The 21712-nt window shown below is 53.2% G+C and overlaps 3 protein-coding genes across 3 annotated transcripts; 2 read left to right on the top strand and 1 right to left on the bottom strand.

Annotated features, from left to right (window-relative positions):
- The first annotated feature begins 330 nt into the window (after positions 1-330).
- PNMA8C (PNMA family member 8C) lies at positions 331-1784 on the top strand. The gene has a single exon (XM_030761422.2). The coding sequence runs from the start codon at positions 387-389 to the stop codon at positions 996-998; it is 612 nt and encodes a 203-aa protein (XP_030617282.1). The 5' UTR covers positions 331-386; the 3' UTR covers positions 999-1784.
- Positions 1785-13718: 11934 nt separating this feature from the next.
- Positions 13719-15789, top strand: CCDC8 (coiled-coil domain containing 8 subunit of 3M complex). Its single transcript, XM_022584855.3, has one exon. It carries the CDS (start codon positions 13736-13738, stop codon positions 15146-15148), a length of 1413 nt encoding a protein of 470 aa, XP_022440563.1. The 5' UTR covers positions 13719-13735; the 3' UTR covers positions 15149-15789.
- Positions 15790-18297: 2508 nt separating this feature from the next.
- On the bottom strand, positions 18298-20126 carry PNMA8B (PNMA family member 8B). The gene is given in 7 exon segments (XM_030761421.2): positions 18298-18549; positions 18551-18755; positions 18757-19091; positions 19093-19172; positions 19175-19262; positions 19264-19404; positions 19407-20126. Coding segments are annotated over 7 exon segments (1821 nt in total).
- Positions 20127-21712: the final 1586 nt, after the last annotated feature.

Genomic DNA, 21712 nt, shown 5'->3' with positions numbered 1-21712 from the left:
TCTGCTGAGACTGACAGGACCTGCAAGACCTTTGAGGACCACCGCCAGAAAGAGGGACCAGCATCTTCATACTCGCTCTGGTGCGGCCTTGCCTAGGACTCAGGATCCACGAGCTAGCCGGCAGACACCCACCCCTGCTTCACACTCTGTAAGTCCCTAGGAATTCCCAAGAGCCCCCTGGGAGGGAGGTTACAGAAGGCTGGACACTGTGCAGCCCTGTGGGCAGGGCCTGGGGCATCCTTGGCTGAGGTGGACAAACTAGGCCCCGTGAGGCCTCTCTCTTTGCCTTGAGAAGGGGTCATGGCATCCTGGATAACGTTTTGGATTCCCGAGGCAGCTCAGGTGTGCACCATCGGGCATACTGCTGCCTCAGAGAGCTGGGCAAGATGCTTTTCGGCGTCAAGGACATTGCACTGTTGGAGCATGGGTGCAAGGTTTTTGAGGTGGACAGTTACAAGTCTCTGATGATCCTGGGTATCCCGGAAAACTGCAACCATGAAGAATTCGAAGAGATCATACAGGCTTCCCTAAAACCTCTGGGTAAGTTCAAAGTGGCTGGGAAGTCCTTTGTGGAAGAAGAGAGATCCAAGGCCGTCATCATTAGGCTGGCAGAGGACATCAATTATGCCGTGATCCCCAGGGAGATCAAGGGCAAGGGCGGCCTGTGGAGAGTGGTCTACATGCCCCGGAAGCAGGATATTGAATTCCTGACCAAGCTGAACCTCTTCCTGCAGAGCCAGGGCAGGACGGCGCAAGATGTGGCCCGGGTCCTAAGGCAGGAACTGTGCCCGACAGTGACGGGCTCCAGAGAGCTTCCTGCCAGAAACTGCTATGAGCCTGGGCCAGGGGAGAAACCGGGGCCTGGGGCCACTGCTGCAGTGGACAGAGTGCCACCTCTGGACTCCACGAAGGAGAGCAAGGCGGGAGACGGCAAGAAAGGCAAGCGGAAGCACAAGAAAAACCGTCGACGACATCATGCATCTGACAGGAAGCTGTGAGGTGACCTGGGGTGGGCGTCAGCTGAGTGGGTGTGGGTGGCGACTTGGAAAGGTGGGTGGTGACTTGGAAAGGTGGGTGCCCTCTGAGTAAGTTCGGGGGAGATGAGTTACCCAGTCAAGGGAGTGGGTGACGTTTCAGTAAGAATGGGTACCATCTGACTAGTGTGAGCAAAGGTGGGTATTTTTGTTTTTGTTTTTTTTGTGGTACGCGGGCCTCTCACTGCTGTGGCCTCTCCCGTTGCGGAGCACAGGCTCCGGACGCGCAGGCTCAGCGGCCAGGGCTCACGGGCCCAGCCGCTCCACGGCATGTGGGATCTTCCCGGACCGGGGCACGAACCCGCGTCCCCTGCATCGGCAGGCGGGCTCTCAACCACTGCGCCACCAGGGAAGCCCGAAGTTGGGTATTTTTATCTGAGTTAACTTGCGGGTGACATCTGAGCGGGTGTGGTTAAGACTTAGTTGAGTGTGAGTCACTCATCCATTCATTCTACAGATGTGCATTGCACACCTACTATGTCCCAGGCACTGTTCTAGGAGCTGGGGATACAGAACGGAGCAAATCCAATGCAACTTTCTGCCTTCACGGCACTCATAGTGAGTGGGTAGCTTCTGAGTTACTTGGGTACATCTGAGTGCGAGTAGGTACCATTTGAGCAGAGTGGATAATATCTGGTTGAGTATGGATCATTCATTCATTCAACAAATATTTCCTGGGCACCTGCGGTGTACCAGACACTATTCCACGCACTGGGAATACACCGGGGCACAAAACGGACCCAAATCTTGCCCTCGCGGCACTCATATTAAATATTTGAGTAGGTGCGGGTAACATCTCAGTTGTTTTTTGAATACTTCAATACATATGAGTGAGCGTGGGTACCATTTAATATGTGGGTAGCATCACATCACTTGAGTATATAAGCTCAAGTGGGTAATATTTGAGTAGCTGTGCGCAACACTTAAGAGTGTGGGAGTGACACCTGAGTATGCGTGTGGGTATTATTTGAGTGGGTGAGGGTAACTTCTGAATGAGGAAGAGTTTCAAAGATCCGCATACAAAGTCTAACAACCCGGAGGCGCCGCAGGACCAGATGCGCAGTCGCAGTCGGAGCCGAGCAGCGAGTCAGACTGTTGCCATGGAGACCGCGGGCCGCTTGCGGCGACCGCGAAAACACGTGTTTGCGGGAAATGGAAGAGGAGAAATGGGGCTCGGAATTTCAAGGTTTTGCAGAAGGTCTCTTACCAGAGTTGAGGAACAGTCAAGCAGGAAGAACACGTCAGGGAGATCTGTTCTGTGCTCGGGAGAAAGGCCACTATCCCCTTCGCCATGCCCGGCGGCTTGATGTTGGGGACAAACCCTCTTGCTGGGTGTGTATTGCGGGGATGAGGCCCAGACCCCTCCAGCTTTGGGCTCTGCTGGAAATCCTGTCATCGCAAAGTTTAGACCTGTTTTTGTCGGGTTTTTTTGTTTTGTTTTGTTTTGTTTTGTTTTTGCGGTACGCCGGCCTCTCACTGCTGTGGCCTCTCCCGTTGCAGAGCACAGGCTCCGGACGCGCAGGCTCAGCGGCCAGGGCTCACGGGCCCAGCCGCTCCGCGGCATGTGGGATCTTCCCGGACCGGGGCACGAACCCGTGTCCCCTGCATCGGCAGGCGGACTCTTAACCACTGCGCCACCAGGGAAGCCCTGTTTTTGTCTTTTATAAGGATGTACCTCGAATGTGCCTCTGGCATAAACTTGTCCGGCGTAGGCTACTCTTTTGCACGAGGCAAGCAGAAACCATGACTGAGAAAGTGAGCTGTCTCCTCGCCACGTCTGAGGACCTCACTGCTCTGTGTGTGACTCTGATAAAAAGCTGTCACTGTTCTCTACATGCTGGGTCTCCCTTACAGGAATGGTCAGACATGGGACATTTCTGCTCTGATTGGTGCCTGGGGTGAGGGTATGAGTCTCCCCAAATTAAATCTCAGAAGCTCTAACTTGTGCTCAACTCTCTAAAGAACAAAAGGCAAGACTTCCAGGGATGGTCAAAAGGAGGTAATAATTAAGAGGTCACCGTCAACAATGATCAATGTACAGCACTAACGTATAGTCCCCAAGTTTATAAGCTGAGTCTCCCAGAATGGTGAGGAAAGACCACAACAAAACAACAATCAAGTAAAATCCAAGTGTCTGTGGGTAGACAGAACACCTGCTCAGGATGTCTGACCTGTGAGTTTGCAAACTTCCATTAGTTCATGGATTTGCAAAGGTTTGAGCGGAACTTCTTATTTATTTATTTATTTATAAAAATTATTTATTTATGGCTGCATTGGGTCTCTGTTGCTGCGCGTGGGCTTTCTCTAGTTGCGGCGAGCGGGGGTTTCTCTTTGTTGCAGTGCGTGGGCTTCTCATTGCAGTGGCTTCTCATTGTGGAGCCTGGGCTCCAGGTGCACGGGCCTCAGCATTCGTGGCTCGCAGGCTCAGTAGTTGTGGCACACGGGCTTAGCTGCTCCGCGGCACGTGGGATCTTCCGGGCCAGGGCTTGAACCCGTGTCCCCTGCATTGGCAGGCAGATTCTTAACCACTGTGCCACCAGGGAAGCCCTGAACTTCTTTTTAAAAATGCAATTTACACACAGAGAGACAGGCTCAGATTCTTACCTACCAAACTGTAGTGGTGGAGGCTCCCCAATGTATTACGATGGTGGGCATCAGTCATGTCTGTGAATTCCAGCATCCAAACCCCTTTCTTATTTCTGCAAGGCTACCCCATTTTGCCCCGCTCGCAGAGCCAAAAGGTGGAAGTTCTTTCCCTGCACCCCACCTTGGCAGCCAGGATGCAGACAAGCCTCCCACCCTCAGGCAGTTAGAAACTCCCGTTAGGTCCTTGCATTCGCAGCAGGTGTCAAGACAGAGGAATTTTTAGAGTTTACTTGCTTTGACATGACCTAAGACCTTGAAGACCCTGATTTCTGTCCATTCCCCAAGCTGGCTTTCTACCATCAGCCTTGACATCATTTGTCTTGTGCAAGGGTTGGGATAAAGCTTTTCCTGCCACCCTCACACATGTATGTGAACTTCTTGCAAATGCATCCATGGTCTAGAAGTTTGTAGCTCTGTCCTGATCTTTGTATCCCTTGCCAATTTCCAGCCTGGGCATACTCACTGACAGAATATTGTACTGTTTTGTTTCTGTTTCCTGAGAATCTGAGCTTAAATAAAGGCTACACAAAACCTCAGCCACATTCATTTATGGCATCTGCTTTTCTCCCATCAAGGCACAATCATTGTACAGCAACAAAGGACATTGTGACATTTCTTACCATCATATTTCAGTATTAAGATGGTATTTATGCTTCTTGTGGGTTTGGGGTGTTTCCCATACAAGATTCACGTTTGTATACACAACGTGCGTGGTTGTTCAAGGCTGTCCATAAAACCCAAATCTCCTACCACTTCTCTTTCAAGTTTTTCTGGAGAAGTTGAAGAGTTTCCTGAGATTGTAATTCAAACTTGCATAAAGCGGTGACCATTTGAAGCTACTTATCTGTGTGGGTCAAGACATGGCTGGCACACAGAAAACCCCAAGTAAATTGGATGTGCTGGCTGAGGGAAGGCTGCAGGTGGCCTTGGTAAATCCGCATTTTCAAACGTAGGTTCAATTAAAACTCTTCATTGTTCTTTGTGGTTGATGCTGTATCATACAAATACGAACTTATAAAATAAATGGATGTGAATGCAATCATTGCATGCTCTTTGATACGCTGGGGGATCCGTGGTAGATTTAATTTGGAAAAGCAATCTGGTTGCTAAAAAAAAAATGCTCTGAAAATCACTTCCATGGGTTGCCTGAAGTTTTCCAGGGCTGCATTGTTTTTAAAAAGGGGTGCTATCAGATCTCATAGCCAAGAGAACACAAAACACACAGCTTTTTTCCATCTCACTGGCTTCCAGTGGCTGATGGGAAAAGTGAAACAATTTATCTGGAATAAAAACAATAACAGCTATCCTGTGTTCCAGGCACTGTGCAGAGTCCTTCATATTCATTAATTCATTGTATCTTCCCATCCCTTGGGGTATGGGACTATAGGTCCACAACCCCTGATTCAAAACCCTCGGGCCAGGCGTGGTTCAGAATTCAGAGTGTTGGGTTTTAGAAAAGTGATACAGAGACTATATCTTATATTGTGTAATTCACCCCCAGGGGGGATTTGGGCAGCTCCCATAATCATATCCATTAGTATTCTAATAGTAGAGAAATACTGACCTTAAGTGAAATAAATTAAAACTGTAAATAGCCTCATGTCAGTCTAGATTTTGCTTCCAATTTTTTTTCATTTTTTGGATACATTTTTTGGTGCAAAGCTTTCAGAGCTTTTTGGATTTCAGAAGAGGAGCTAAGTGATCATGAACTATCATTTTATCGTGACCATTTTCTCATTCTATGGCTGAAGAAAGTGATGGTCAGAAAGGTTAAGTGACTTGCCTAAGGCCACACAGGAAAGCTCGAAAGAAATTGAAGCCCAGGTCTTTCTGACTACAGTCTGTGCCCTAACACAGATCCCAAGAAAAGGGGACAAGTCACACCACAGTGGGGGGGGGGGGCACACGAGGAAGCTCCAGGATTGGTCAGAAGGCAGAGGGAGAGGGAGAGGGGGAACCGTGGACAAGAACTTTATTATGGTTTCTTCAGGGAAAGAATGGGTGAGGCAGGGAAGGCAGGCTCAGGATTGGCTAGTCTGAATAATTTCAGCAGGCTCTGGGGTAAAGGGGCTGTCCCTAGGTGTCTGGGACCTGGCCCCGGAGTGAATAGGGTAGGTGGATGGTGGCCCAGAGTGTGAGGGCTTAATAAAGAAGGTAGCTGGGGGCAGGGGCTCTGGATTGGTTGGTTCGTTTGCATTTGAAGAACACGTTCAAGGACAAGCATTGTTCCCTTTCTCTAGGAATTGCCTAACCCTGGGAAGGGCAGCCCCTTAAGGGTCAGCAAGTCCCCAGATGTCAAAGCATCCGAGTACAGAATATAAAAGACATGGTTAATACAGTGATAAACATACAACATGGATAACTATCTCTGTAAGTTCATAGTGGAACTAAATTCCTCTAATCTGCTGGCTCATTAGGCAACCTGCCAGTTAAGGCAGCAGAAGCCTCTGTCTGGTGTATGGAGGTTGGAGGTGAGGAATAGTGTTGGACGGTTGGCCTGGGTACGAGTCCGGTCTCCTCCACTTCCCAGAGCATGAGCCTGGGCAAGCCTCTTATCCCCCTGTGCCTTGGGTTGCTTATCTGTAAAACGGGGCTAGTAGTAACCTATTTCACCAGGATTGGGGGAGGAGTAAATCTGTTCAGACATATAAAGGACTTAGCACAGTGGCTGAGAGGGGGAAGCTGTTAAGTGTTGGTCATTGGGATCCTGGATCCAGTGACAGTTGCGTTTTGCGTTGACAAAGAACACAGTCTGGTTTTAGAGCTCAGATTCCTGAACTTGATAAAAGCGTACCCAGCTCCCACAGCAGACTATGTGTTCTCTGTGTGCTGACAAAAGGCTGCTTCAGAATGGGATGCCGAAAGGCAGACTGGTGAATCCACCAAGGTCATGACCTTCGGAAGACAGTACCCACAGTTCCCTGGCATCAACAATGCACACAATGGAAGGAGTGTCAAAGGATTTGGAGCTACACAGTCCTGGGTTCAATTCTTGATTCTGCTACCTGTTTAGCCGTGTGTCTTCAGGGAGCCGACTTCACCTCTCTGGGCCTTAGTTTCTTTATCTGTAAAGTGGGGCTAATGCTACCCATGCTGCAGATTCTTTGCAACAGAGAGAGTATACAGCTTGCAGTGAAAAACGTAGGCTCTGAAATATTCATAGGAGCTTTAGTCATAAAGCTGCTAGAACCCAGATCTCCACTGAGAAGTGAATGGATAAATCGTGGAGTATTCACTCAATAAATGATTACATAGCAACTAAAAGGAATGATCTACAGATACAGCAACACAGATGAATTCCCAAATCATGATGTTGAGTGAAAGAAGCCAAACAAAAAGGACACATTGTATGATTCTTTTGATATAAAACTCTAAAAACAGCAACACTTATAGGACAGAAATCAGATCAGTGGTTGGGGGTAGGCAGAGGTGACGGCCATAAACGGTACAAGGGGAGTTTTGGGGATGATGGAAGGGTTCTATATCTTGATGGTGGTGATGGTGACTCTAAAACTTACCACAATGGACATTTAAAAAGGTTACGTTGTATAAGATATAAAGTATACTTTCAATAAAACTGACTTAATGAAATAAAGAGTGGGGCGGTCTGGAGGTGGGCTGCCTGGGTAAAGTACTTCATTTTCGTGCCTCAATTTCCTCATCTGTGAAATGGGTTGATAGTAATCGTACCTATTGTTGAGGGTGATCATGAAGACTCAAAAAGATGCTATCTGAAGATCAAGTGCTCGGTAAGGGGGAGGCGATTTTACAGGAAAGTTCAGTGTGAGATATGTGAATGCCAAAAGTTTCATAGACTCCAGAGAGAAGGGAGGTCTAACCATTGGAACGCCCTCGTGTGAGGCTGGCGACGAGGGGCAGGCAGCAGACAGAAGCTCTGCAGGCTGGGGTGGGGGGCATTTTAAAACATTTCCAAGGTTCCCATCACCCAAAACTGACTCCTGGGGATCAGGACACTGCACAATAATTCTTTCACTTCAAGAATAATTATTCTTTTTTTTTGCGGTACGCGGGCCTCTCACTGTCGTGGCTTCTCCCGTTGCGGAGCACAGGCTCCGGACGCGCAGGCTCAGCGGCCATGGCTCACGGGCCCAGCCGCTCCGCGGCATGTGGGATCTTCCCAGACCGGGGCACGAACCCGCGTCCCCTGCATCAGCAGACGGACTCTCAACCACTGCGCCACCAGGGAAGCCCCAGGAATAATTATTCTTGAGAGACAAGGTCAAGGAATAAAACTCGAATGCTTTAATTTGGAGTTTTCTTCAGTCCTGCCAGAGAGAAGTCCAACATCAAGGTGTTGGCAAGGCTGAGCTCCCTCCAGAGGCCCTAGGGAAGACTTCCTTGCCTCTTCCAGCTTCTGATGACTCCAGGTGTTCCTGGGCTTGTGGCCCCATCACTCCAGTCTCTGTCACCATCTTCACATGGCCTCCTCCGATTCTGTACCTCTTTTCTGTGTCTCTGTCATCTGCTTCCTCTGCTTCTCTCTTATAAGGACATTCCTGATGGTAGTTTTTGGGTCCACCCAGATAATCCATGGCAATCTCATCTCAAATCTTTACTTACATCTGCAAAGACCCTTTTTCCAGATAAAGCACCATTTTCCAATTCCAGGGATGAGGACCTGAAATCTTTGGGTAGATATTGTTCAACCTGAGAGCCCCCCGCGCCCTTTAAAGGGCTCCTCTATGTTGCTAAAATTGGACAAACCGTAATTTCCGATCTGGTTCTTCGCTGCTATTGTGGTACTTCCAGTTGGTCAGCTTCCTTTAGGGACATTCAGTTCCTCACCTACTTCTGTCCATCCTTACCAGCCATCACCTCTGTCAGAGTCATTTGGGAAGATTTTTAAATGTAGTACCCCACCCCCACCCTAAGACATTCTGATCCAGTAGGTTGGACTCAGGAAACTGGGATTTCTAAAACTCTTCCCAGTGATTCTAATGTGCAACCAGATTTGAGAATCACTGCTTTAGAGAAATGTGCCACATGAATAAATGAATGAATGAATGATTCTTTAAATATACAGCTGCTCTAACTACCAGCTTTGCTTCCATACTCACCAAAAGCCTTCAGATTTGGGATTGGGGAGGGTGGGAGGGGAGATCGACCCAATTATGCGGCTGGAGTGTGGGCCACAAGGCTGCTTCCTGCTGTATGTGTCGAGGACCTACTATGTGCTGTCACTTAACCCAGTGATATCTGGTTCAAAAGTGTGGATAATTTATATCCTGTTCATTCTAGATAGGGATTTGATTTCGGGACATTTAGGACAAATCTGGTGACTGTGCCAGAGTTACAAATGTCACCTGGGAGAGAAGTCTTCAGGGATTGCCCGCCAACCTTGTTCCCTACCCACAACCACCACAGGCAACAGGGCAAATAAAGGAGGCTTAAGAGTATGGGGCTGGAGGGACTTCCCTGGCAGTCCAGTGGTTAAGATTCTGCGCTTCCACTGCAGGGGGCACAGGTTCGACCCCTGGTCAGGGAACTAAGATCCCACATTATTTAAAAAGAGTATGGGGTGGGACTTCCTTGGTTGTCCAGTGGTTAAGCCTTCCCCTTCCAATGCAGGGGGTGTGGATTCGATCCCTGGTGGGGGAGCTGAGATCCCACATGCCTGCAACCAAGGAGCCAAAACATAAAACAGAAGTAATATTGTAACAATTTCAATAAAGACTTAAAAAAAAAAAGTAGGAGGCTGGAATCTAAGAATCCTGAGTGATTCAAAGTTCTGCCACTTCTTAGCTGTGTGGCTGCCTTTGGCCTCAGTTTTTCTCATCTGAAAAATGGGAATAATACTTGTTTAGGAGGGGTTGTGGGATTAAAAGAGAAAGTGCACAGGGTTGGGGGTAAAATAGGTGCTCAATAAAAATGAATTATTATCAGTATTATTACATTCCAGGCTTGAGGGCTTATGCAAAGATGAAAGCTGCTGAGAAACAAGAAAACTGAGATCGATCTGCTTGTACTGATATGGAAAGACTTCAAGACATGCTACTAAGTGAAAAAAGCAAGTTTTATAGCACTAGATCTATAATCCCCTCATTCATTCATTCAACAAATACTTTGAGCCCTGATCAACACTGTTCTAGATTCTGCAAATTCAGCAGCGAACAAACTAGACAAATATCCCTGCTGTCATGGGGCTAGTATTCTAATAGGGTGAGACAATGAATAAATAAGAAAATACGAGGAAGTGGTAAATGATGTGATGAAAATAATTCAGGATCATGTTAAAAATCCTCATGGGTTAAATTCTAAAATTACCCATGCCAGCATTTTTTTTTTAGAAAAAAAAGTACAGAGGCATTTAACTGTGGTTACTTTGGGGGGAGAGGCTGGAGGCTTGGGACTGGGGGAGGGAGACTTGTTTTTCATTTTAGCCTTTCTGTAAGCTTCAGCATTTTCTTAAGTGTGTGTGTGTGTTACTTTTATTAATTTTTTTTAAAGTGGCAACCAAGCGTAGCTGGGTAGAGAGAGTTGAGCCATGTTTTGTTTTCTTCCTCCATTCTTTTTGGATTTTTCATTTCTTTTAAACAAGTATAGAAGTAGGAGCTATAATTATCGGTTTTTTGGGGGCGGCTGGAGAATCTCGCCTGCCAGAGAGCTGGGTAATCTAAATCACCCACAGCGGAACTGCTCAGGGGTTGGCAATTTTTGTAACAATGTTGAACATTTGAGGGTTTTATTTCTAGGATAATCCTCCCCCCCACCCACCCCCAAACACAATTTTTACCAGTTACAAAACCCAATGCCTCATCTGCGAGGCCATTCCCACGTGGAAGCCTTGAGTTATCAGAGTTGGATTCTTAAGCCAACATTCCTCAACCAGAGGTGTCGCAGAAATTTTTAGTTTCGAACCTCTACAAAGCAGCTTCTCAGGGAAGCTGATTTGTGGGATCAGGCCGAGGGAAGTAATAAGAGGCTGAGAGGAGTGGCTACCTTGCTCCGCCCTCCGCCTCCGCCCACCCTCTCAGAGCGGACCATCGGGAAGGAGTGCATCTTCCTCGTTGCCATGGAGAGCGCTGGGAGGCGGGGAGAGAAATTGTGCAAGAGGGAGGGGCGCAGTGGCGGGAGGCCCGGTGAAGGGGTGACCCTGGCGGCTGGGATGGAGCTTGTGAGAGGAGGAGGAGAAAATCCAGCGAAGCCTAACGACCCGGCTCTGCAAAAGCAAAAACAACCCGAATGAGCCAATAACTGTGAAAAGGTCTCAGCGAGACCTTAACCATCCCCCGCCCCCCCAAGCATCTTTCTTCCTTCCTTCTTTCCCTCTCTAACATCTGCCTGCTTCCTTCAAGAGTGAAATAAAATCACACGTGGTGAGTTAAAGTTACACGTGTTCATTTTTATACTTTTATATTAAAGTCATTAGTTTACAGGTTTTGTTGTTGCGATATTTCTTTTAACAGTTCTAGTTCGTTATAATTGGTCTCCTTTGTAATCCCATGGATGCAGTTCTATGCGTTGAAAAACTATCCTGAAAAGGGTCTATGGCACAGAAAGGGTTAAGGATTCCTGGACTGGAGGGCCCAGAAGAGGGTGGAGGACAACTAGTAGTTTGGGGGTGGCAGGCAGTGTGACCTTTCTAAAATGATGACCTTTGAGGTGTAGGAGATTGCCAAGAGGAAGTGGGAGCAGAACATTTTGGGTGTTCGGAACAGCAAGTGCAAAGTCCCTGAGGTGGCAGTAAGCCTGTGTGTTGGATGAACAGTTAGGAGGCAGGTGTGGCTGGAGTGGAGTGAGCAGGAGAGGAAGAGAGAGGGAAGTGGGGAGATTTAATAGGGCTTCGTGGGCCTCAGAGTTACCTGGGAAGCTTTGCAAATCCTGGTCAACACGTCCCAGGGATCCTGACGCACTATGTCTGTGGCCAAGTCTGAGGACCTTCAATTTAATTTAACTTACTTTAATGAACATTTCGTTTTTGGCCCCGCCGCAGGGTTTGTGGGATCTTAATTCCCCGACCAGGGATTGACCCGCGCCCTTGGCAGTGAAAGCGCAGAGTCCCAACCACTGGACCTCCAGGGAATTCCCTTAATGAACATTTTCGATTGCTAAAAATCTAAGGAATCCCAAAGGATCATCATATTACCTGTCTCATAATGTTTTGGTGAGTTAATTTCATGAGTTAATTCGTAGAGAGCACTTAGAAAGATGGCTAGTACATAGGAAGTGCTCCATAAAAGGTGACTATTCTCAGTCACTTCTTTTTTTTCATAGCTGCCTAGTATATATCACTTTAAGAACAGAGCTGTACAGTTTAGTCAATTACTACTAATGAACAGTTAGGTTCATTTGAGACAGGCTGGGACCTGGGACCCTTTGCTGCAGTGCTGCCATGCTTGCACCTGGACACACGTCTCCTCCAGCAACAGAATACAAGGAAACTATATGGGACTAAAAATAACTGCATGCATGCGCAGTTAGGGCAAATGCTGGACAAAAGATACCAAAAAATCCAACTGCCACTTTTGACGAGCCCAGAACAAAAGCAGGGGGTCTGGAGCAAAAGCAGGGTACTGCGCATGCTCCCTGCACACAACATCACCTAAGGGGTGGGCAAACCACCTAAGCCACCGCTCCAGCCGGACCCCTGGACACACCCCTACCCTCACCCCATATAATGATCTCCCCCAACACACACACCCGGCCCCAGGGAGCGAGCCAGCAAGAGAACCCGTTGTTTGTTCTCGCTCCCCCCTGCTCCCGCAGGGGCCCCAATAAAGCCTTGCCTGAATTTCTTGTCTGGCCTCTGATCAATTTCTATTGATTAAGGAGGTCAAGAACCCTGGTCGGTAACACATTCATTCACTCAAAAATATTTCTTGGGCACCTACTGTGTGCCAAGCTCCACACTGCGGTTGGTGCAGAAAGACCCTGGTACCAAGGTCTCCACCCACACATCTCGGTATATAAGTAGGAACTGCTGGTACCACAAGTCACGCGATTTTAAAACGGTAATATACAGTGCCAATGGCTTTCAAAGGGACTGTCCCATTAGCACGCCCACCTTCAGGGCTTGGCTGGAACCCGCACGTTTAGGATGGCAGGTTTGGGAACTGCTGCCTTTCCTGGGGTAAGGTGCTGACGTGGGCTTGGGCTTTGGCGCGGGCGTTCAGCTTGGAAGATAGGGCCCCTGAGAGGCCCGGGGCGCGGCCACACCCCTGTGGGGGAGGGGAGCGAGGGCGTCCCGAAGGGAGTGGACAGCCCCCTTGTCAGTCTTCCCGAGTCCCGGAGTGTAAGATGAGAAGGGGGTAGGTGGGCCTCATCCTGGGGGAAGGCGAGGAGGAGCTTCCTGCGCGCGCGCGCTCCTAGGCATTGAGCGCTCGGGCTGGGAGGTGGGAGGTGGGAGGTGCGTCAAGGTCAGCCTGGACCGGGGTGGCAGCCTGCACCGGGGTGGCAGCCTGCCTAGGGGCGGGAGACCCTCCTGGGGAGCTGGGCTGCGGCCTCCAAGCGCCTCGGCCATATTGAATAGCCACGGCTGAGCCTTCTTTGTCTGCGAAGTTCTCCCCCAAGTTCCAGGCACGTCCCTGGAACAGGAAGAGCCACCGGGCAGCCCCTGTATCGCAGCTGCAGCCGGGACACCCGTTTGCAGCTTGCGGTGGGCTTGGAGCCTCAGGACTGACCTCATCCCGGCTCACGTAAGCATCCTGGAAATTGATTCCCACCAGTCCTTGAGGGGAGCGGGACTTGATCAAGACCAGACTCGTTGCAGGCGGAGAAATTGGGAGGTGAGACTCTCCCGGCGGCGCCACCGAGACCCCACCCTCACCCCCAAGACTCGGGGCTACGAGTAGATTGGGCTCATTGCCCCCACCCCAGATTTCACCCTGGAGATTTTAAAGACCCTCGAGAAAAGCCATGTGGGGGGCTGGTTCCCCTGGGGCTTCCTCCCATCCCCCGACTGCCTGATCCTCTGGAGCGTCCCCGACGTCTGCAAAGATGTGGATTTGGACGTCCTCGTGGAAGCCTTGAAGCCTGTGGGGACCTTTAAGAAGATCGGCAAGGTGTTTCGCCGGGAGGAGGACTCCACAGTGGGGATGCTGCAGATCGGGGAGGACGTGGACTATTTGCTCATCCCCCGCGAAGTCAGGCTGGCGGGAGGCATCTGGAGGGTCATCTCCAAGCCCGCCACCAAGGAGGCGGAATTTCGGGAGCGGCTGATCCAGTTTCTGGAGGAAGAAGGCCGCACCCTGGAGGATGTGGCCCGCATCATTGAGAAGAGCACTCCGCATCCACCCCAACCCCCCAAAAAACCCAAGGGGCCCCGGATGAGGAGAGTCCAGCAGATGGTGACCCCACCTCCCCGGCTGGTCGTGGGCACTTATGACAGCAGCAACGCCAGTGACAGCGAGTTCAGCGACTTCGAGACCTCCAGAGACAAGGGTGACAAGGGCCACAGAGGCACGGGGCGTGGCAGGAAGGTGCGCAAAATGCCTGTCAGTTACCTGGGCAGCAAATTCCTTGGGAGCGACCTGGAGAGCGAGGATGATGAGGAACTGGTGGAGGCCTTCCTCCGGCGAGGGGAGAAGAAGCCCAGCGTGCCGCCAGCCCGCCGCCGGGTGAACCTGCCAGTGCCCATGTTTGAGGACAACCCGGTGCCCCAGCTGTCCAAAGCGGACAGGTGGCGGGAGTATGTCACCCAGGTGTCCTGGGGGAAGCTGAAGCGGAGGGTGAAGGGCTGGGCACCGAGGTCCAGCCCAGGGGTGGGCGAAGCCTGGCAGGCCTCTACCAGGTTGGAGAGGGATGGCGCATCAGTGCCACTCAGTGCCAGCCTGGGGGATAATGTGGGAAATGCAGGAGACGGGCAGGTGCCTGAGAGCCCCCCAAGACGGTGGAGGCCTAAGATCAACTGGGCCTCATTCTGGCGTCGCAGGAGAGAGGAAGCAGCAGCCAGGGCTCAGGGGGCAGAGGCTGTAGGTGAGCAGAGAGTGGAGGCCGTAGATAATCAGAGGATGGAGGCTGTAGATGATCAAAGAGCAGGGGCCATAGCTGTCCAGAGGGCAGAGGCTGTGGGTAACCAGAGGGCAGAGGCCATGGCTGTCCAGAGGGCAGAGGCTGTGGGTAATCAGAGGGCAGAGGCCATGGCTGTCCAGGGGGCAGAGGCTCTGGGTAATCAGAGGGCAGAAGCCCCAGCTGTCCAGAGGGTAGAGGATGCAGATAATCAGAGGGCAGAGGCACCAGATGTCCAGGGAGCAGAGGCTGTATCTGACCAGAGGGCCCTAGGGGTCAGCCCAGTATCTAGGACCCGGAAACAGGTCAAGACAGTGAGGTTCCAGACCCCTGGACGCTTTTCATGGTTTCGAAAGCGCCGGAGAACCTTCTGGTACACTCCCCGGTTGCCCACCCTGCCCAAGAGAGTCCCCAGGGCAGGTGGGGCTAGGAGCCTCAGGGTCCTGAGGGCTGAGGCCAGAGCAGAGGCAGAGCACGGAGAGCAGGAAAACCAGCTGTGAGGAGAGGGCAGGGGGGCCACGGAGGACCTCGCCACCTGCCACAGTATGGGCCGCTCAGGGTGTGTCCCTAACTCCGACACTTGGACAGAGGTGCTATCTCCATACTTGAAAATGGAGGTACAGCAAGGGCTTGGCAGTGCCCCGCACATCTCCTTCTAACACCCCTCTTTGTTTTCTTGTTAAAATTGTGTCTCTCATGCATTGATTTAATTTTGTTTTCTCGTGGCTTGTGGGATCTTAATTCCTGGACTAGGGATTGAACCTGGGCCCGGCAGTGAACGTGCCAAATCCTAACCACTGGACCACCAGGGAATTCCCCATGCATTGATTTTTTAAAATATAGACTCTTCATAGTAACCCAAGGAATGTAAATAAAGAAACCCATACAACGGGTTCGCACCACCCATGATTTTAACTTCTTCATATGCAATTCTAGGTGCTCAGCTTGAAAAAGGGAGAGAGGTGAGGGAGAAATTCCTTCCTCTTCCCCTTTTTCTTCGCCCTTTCGCCTGCACACTTAAACTCACTGCCTCCTGGAACTTAAAAAGAGGGCGCAGGTCAACATGCAAATAAAAGTGTTTACAAACTTATTTCTTGGCTGTGGACTTGGCAACTGAAGAATGCTCCAGGGTGATTTTGTCATACCCTTGTGTCCCCTCCCCTCCCCCCCCCATGATGGCGACTTGTGTTTAAGTCACTTTGCTTGCCATCCCCACATTCCTGGGTTCTGCAGGCTTGGTGGGTACAGGGCCCGCAGTTTACATGCTTCGTCACATCTTGGCTACCAAGTACAGAATCATCATCTGGGAAACGTGGCCAAAACGCGGGTTCTGGAGCCCTTTGTGCCAGAGCTGTGAATTGCTGGTGCAGGCTGTGTGGCCCAGGAATCCGTTTTGATCAAGCCCCACAAACATCTCCTGGGGCAGCTTGGCTCCTGGACACATTGAAAAAGCTTCATTGCAACAGGAACAGGGCAAAAGGTACGTTGTGGTGTGATAGTGAGCAGTATGCTGTGACTGGCCCTTATAATCGGGAGACATCAGGTTGCTACATGCTGTGGGAGCTGGGGGACATTTCTCTGTGTTGTTTTGTGTCCCCTCACCCAACCTCACTGGGGGAAAAACAAAGCAAATGACCCTGGCCCAACCTCGGTACAGGCAGGAGAAAAGGGAATTCTTGGAGGGAGGTCTGAAGGTCACCTGGGTCCTCCTGAGGCTGCAGTCCTGGCCTGAGCTTCTGAGACCTGACTCAGTAGGGCTGTAGGGCTGGTGGGGGTAGCGGGTGGGGGGGGGGGCAAGAATATGCATTCTTAAGAAGTTCCCAGGAGACGTGGATGCAGCTGGTTTCAGGACCTTATTTTGAGAACTGCGGCAGCCTGGCCGAAAGTTCAAAAAACAGGCGGAGCTTTGAAGTTTCAAGGCAGTGGACCAGTGCCCGCGCACCTTTAGTGCTCAAGAAGGGCCGTCATCCCCTTGATTTTAACCATCTGTCCCGGAGCGCTTCCTGGTTGGGACAGTGGGCGCACCCTGCGAGCCACCACGGCGCGATTTTAACCATCGGTCTTGGAGCGCCACCTGGTGGATAAACGGGCCACGGCAACTCGCCTGAGTTGACGCTACCTCCTCAGGCCTAGTTGTAGCGGGGCGGAGCGTCCTGTCTTGGGGCGGGGCCTGCAATAAGGAAGGCGGGGCCTCGTGGGCAACAGGCTTTGAGGAACCGAATAGAGGGAAAGGCTTGTTGTTTTCTGTTTCTGGAGCCCTGGCTTCTCCCTCCAGGCCGTTCGAGGACCAGGTCACATCCCCGGGAGTCTCAGGGGGCCCCTGTCTCCGTTTGAGCAGACCGAGGGGTGGGACAGCTTACTCCTAGAGGTCCCAGGAAGGGGAGGGGGGCACGCTCCCGGCCTGTCTGCTCTCCCCGACCCCAGGGACCTCTGCACACTCACAGTCTAAACTCCAGTAACGTGGAATCCAAGTAGACAGCCACCCCCGTGAAGGCAGGTGGCCTGTTTTGGAGACACGGTCTCTCCTACGCTTAGCAGGGAATCCTGGCACCTGAGCGGTCAAGGGTTACACACGAATAAACCCCAATCACCACAGCCCTGGCTCGGGGCTTTTGCTCGGGCTGTTCCTGCCTCCTGAGAGCGCTTCCCTCGGGTATCTGCCGGCCATACCCCTCCCCTCCAGCGCTGAGGGGAGTCAGCCCACGGGAGGTGGGGTGGGGGACAGCTGGCGGGACGTGCAGGGGGAGCCACAGGCCCGTGAAGGAGCACCGCCTGGTACTGCAGAGAAAATCCAACACTCTGTATGTGAATTGCCCCAAACTGAAAATGTTGCAAATAATTCCCACTCTTTGAAAACACCGTGCAGGTTGAGTGACAGATTCGGTGTCTGGGCACCAGCAGGTGGCTTTGGCCTTGAGGAGCTGGTGCATTTGTACCAGCTACACTTCAGATGGGCAGGGCAGGTGTGGGTCTCTCTCTCTCTCTTCCTTCCCCTCCTTCCTTGGTCCTGGTCGCCAGAGCCCCGCCCCTCCCTTTCCCTCCCCAACCTCTTTTCCCCTCCCCCAGGAGCAACCCCTCTGCCTCTCAGGCTTCTCTTCCTGGAATCATCTCCTCCCCCAGCAGGGAGGTTCAGCCTTCCTGACTGAAGGCTCAGCTACATCCTGACACCCCCGCGCGGCTGGGTGGCCGAGCCTCCATCACAGAGCCCGGCCCCCATCAGATTGGGGTGGAGGACAGGGGCGCAGAGACGCTGGCCAGAAGCATGAGTCTGGAAGGGATCGGGGCTCTACGAACAGCCAGAAAGAACTCACTGGCACTGCTGGCCTCCCCCAGTGCCCGGTGTCCACGGACACGCTCACCCCTGCGCTAACGCGGAAGACCCAAAGACAATCCCGCTGGGGGGACCCTGAGACCCCGTCCCATCACCTAGGGCTGCTGCCTCCGCGGGCGCCCGTTACACTCTTCCTTTTTCCCTTGGGCTCGCTCGCGCCACCTGCAACGGAGGGACTGAAAGGACAGGGGAGTGAGCGGTGGGCGGGCGCGCACTTTAGAGCTCAGTGCCCACGGTTCAGCGGTTGCCGCCTCCGCGGCGGGGAGGGCCGAGGGGCGGAGCTGGGGTCCCACCGGCAGCTGCACCCTTGCCGTGGCCTTAGCCGCACTTGGGGGGCAGCCTCTTGCCCCGACCAGCCTTCTTCCCACGCGTGGACTTGGAGCCGGCGGGCGGCCGAGCCCTGGGCTGGCCGCCCTTGGCCTGCGCCCCAGCGCCCGCGCGCCCCTTCCTGCTATTGCTTCCTGCCGCCTCGTCCTGGGCTTCCGTCTCGGGAGGGATGCCCAGCCCGCCGGGGCCGCCGCCTCCCCTTCGGATTTTGCGGGTCCCCGACGGGGCGGGAGTCGCTGCCCAAGCCCGCCCGACCCAGGGCCCTAAAGGCCGGGCGGGCCCGCTTGGCCCCGGGCTTCCTGGACGCGCGGTCCTCGGGCTCAGACTCCTCGCTCTCCACGTGCTCCGACTTCCTGTTCCCGCGGGCCGCCCGCAGCGCCAAGACCTCCCCCAGGTTGCCTTTGGCGCATCTGAACCTCCCACTCTGCCAGGCCTTTTCCTTTTCTTCCTATCACCTCAGCCATGTCCTGGGCATCCAGGAGCACCGCTAGCTCCAGGAGGCCCCCCTCATCTTCCTCGTCCTCGCCCCAGCCCCTAAGCGGGCCACCGGGAGCCTTCTTCCCTTTGCAGGTGGTCCGAGGCTCAGCCACGGTGGAGATGCATCCCAGCAAGTGAGCGCCGTCTTCGGCCTTCCTCAGGACCACGGCGTCCACCTGGCGGCCTGCCTCCTCCACCTTCACTCGGGTTCCTCGGGAAGTGTCCTTGGCCATGACGGACAAGACCTCGGGCAGCTCAGCTTTCTTGTCGCTCCAGCCCAGAAACTCGATCACAGAAGCAATTTTCAAACATCTCGTCGCAGGCGGAGTGGCCCGCGGGGTCTGTACAAGGCACAATGGCCACAAACTCGGGAATGTCCACCCCCCTCTTTCTTGATCCCCGTTTTCCTGAGACTCGCTTTGGGAGGCGTCGCTGCCCATGGTCTCCTCGTCCGACGTGTCTCCCACTGCGAGTAAGTAGGGCCACTAAGTCTGGAATTTCGCTCCGGTCTTCTTTGATGTTCAGGCTGATCGACTCAGCCCCAGGGGGATCGTTCTCCATCTTCCTCTTCTTGGCTTTGTCCGTCACCGTTGCCAGGGCCAAGAACTCGCCGGGACCGTTCCATCATCTCCTTCCTTCTGGAGGGCCCACTTCCTAACAGGCTCCTTCGCGGCGGGCTGGAGGGTGGCGTACAGCGCGCTCTGTTCGCCATCCCCGCTCAAGTCCTCCTTGCCCATCTCCTCGATCGTGATACCCAGGCTCTAGTCGGGAGAGTCTTGGGACTCCCGCTCCCCGACGTGGATGGCCGCGCTCCACGACGCTCTTCTGGCCCACCTGCTGCCTCTGGTTCTGTTTCTGTGACCCCGACGGCCCCTCCTAGCATCTTTGGCTGCACCAGGAGGGGGGCCAGCCTCCCTGACCCCTGGCTCCGACCCCAGAGCCAGGGTCTCCGAAGCGGGAGGGGTGGGCGTGTCCCCGGGGGCCCTGGCCACTGTGGCCTGTGGAGGCCTTTTATCCAACAGCAAGCGTTTCACCTGCCTCAGGACTCTCGTGCCCTCCACGCTGTCCTTGCACAGAACCCTCCAGTCGCCGTCCTTGCCCGGGATCTCCTCGGGGATGGCACCATGATTAATGCCCTTCACAAACTCCATCAGGGAGGCCTTGGCCTTCTCGTCCCTCACGGCCCGCGTGTTCCGCAGCCTGAACTTGCCCAGGGGCAGCAAGGCCGGCTTCAGGACGGCTTCGATGGCTGTCTGCTCCAGGTCCTCCGGGATGCCGGTGACCAGCAAGGCCCTGTGCACGTCCACGGCCAGCCCCCTGCACCAGTCCCCCAAAAGGCTCATGGCCACGGTGCCGCCGCTGGCGCTGACAGCGGAGCAGGAGGGAGCCCAAGGCGGACGTGGGCTGCGGTCCCCTGTGCAAATGCCACTCTGGAACAGCGCCACAGGGCTTGGAGCTCAGGTTCAGGTGAATGTGGCAAGGCTCGGGCTCCAACTGCCCCTGGGCGGCTGACGCAGCGTCCTTTCCCGAGGTCCCTGCCCACAGGGGTCCTAGCATCCACAGGAAGCTTACGAGTCAAACCCAGGGGTGCCACCGGCCCGGCCCCTCCGCCCTTTGTTCCTGACAGAGGCTGAGTGACACCGCGGCGCCCGGGACAGGTGCTGGGGAGGGCGACGCCGTGCGCCCCCGGAGCGGCGCGGGGAGGGGCGCCACGCTCGCCTGCCTGTGGTCGGGCCTGGCCTTGCACCCTCTGCTCAATCTCAGCAGTTCCGGGCGACGGGTCTGCTCCGCCCTGCGCCTGCGCACACAGGCTAGCCCCGCCTCCCAGCTGCACCCCATCTCCATGGCAATACTGCGGGCTGGAGCAGGGGTCGGAGTTGGTGGGGTCTGAGGAGCCGGCTCTGGACGAGCCTGAGGAACGGAAGACTCAAGGGGTGGGATCACCATTAGTGATGAGCCCCAAAAGGCCATATTCACAGGGGCTGAAACAGCAGTCAGGGGGACCCGAGCTCCTTCAGGGGATAGAGGCCTCTTTTCGGTAGAGGACCGGCTTCCTGCAGGGTTGCAATTCCCCTCCACAGTGTAGGTGGAGTTCAGGATAGAGAGACGTAAATCAAGGGCTATGGGGGAAAAAAAGTGGTGGGGGGAATTCCCTGGCGGTCCAGTGGTTAGGACTTCGTGCTTCCACAGCAGAGGTCACAGGTTCGATCCCTGGTCCGGGAAATAAGATCCCACTAAGCGGCGCAGCGCGGACAAAGAAAAAACAACAAAAAAGCCTATGGCCTCCCACGGTGGAACCAGGACTCACTCAGAGTTTTCGGGCCTCACTCAGTGGGGACGGGCTTCAATAAGGGTACACAGGCCTCAGCTGTGAGGTGCGGGCATCATTTGGGGTCCACAGCTCTCACTGATGGGGTACGGGCCTCGTTCAATGAGGCCTCGCTCTTGCAGATGTTTCTGTAGCCATAACGATGCACGTGCAATTCACCGTGTGTTTTTGTACACAGTTTCTGTACGTGTATGATCCTCAGTGAGATCAGACGTGAATTCTGCAAGAAGGCATTTCCGCTGACTGGGTCCACAGGCTGGGACAGGTGAATATCATAGCTACTCTAAATACACATCTGCATCACCATCCTTTATAAACCTCCCCCACCCGCAACTCTATGTAAATCAGGCACTGTGGTCCAGCTATTGAGTTTCTACTGCTGCTCGCTGCCCTCGCAGTGACTCTGGGAAGATCCCTGGGCTTCTCTACGCCTCTGTGAAATGGCGATAACCACTAACCCTACCTCATAGGATCCTTAGGGGGATTAAAGGTGATGATCCATGAAAGCCCTTGGAACAGAGGTTGGCCCAGAGTTGGTGCTCCATGAAAGATACCTATGGGACCTCTTTCTTGAGAACGTATGATACAATCATTTAACAT

This window comes from Delphinapterus leucas, chromosome 20 (genome assembly GCF_059928025.1).
Source record: "Delphinapterus leucas isolate spDelLeu-1000000601 "Yukka" chromosome 20, BTC_Dleu_Yukka2, whole genome shotgun sequence".
NCBI classification, from domain to species: Eukaryota; Metazoa; Chordata; class Mammalia; order Artiodactyla; family Monodontidae; genus Delphinapterus; species Delphinapterus leucas.
The sequence above is the reverse complement of the archived record's forward strand: the minus strand, read 5'-3'. Positions and strand labels throughout refer to the sequence as shown.

What these genes read in the sequence shown, in the direction of transcription:
- PNMA8C (XM_030761422.2), top strand. Translation starts at nt 387, where the DNA reads ATGCTTTTCGGCGTCAAGGACATTGCACTGTTGGAGCATGGGTGCAAG.
- CCDC8 (XM_022584855.3), top strand. Translation starts at nt 13,736, where the DNA reads ATGCTGCAGATCGGGGAGGACGTGGACTATTTGCTCATCCCCCGCGAA.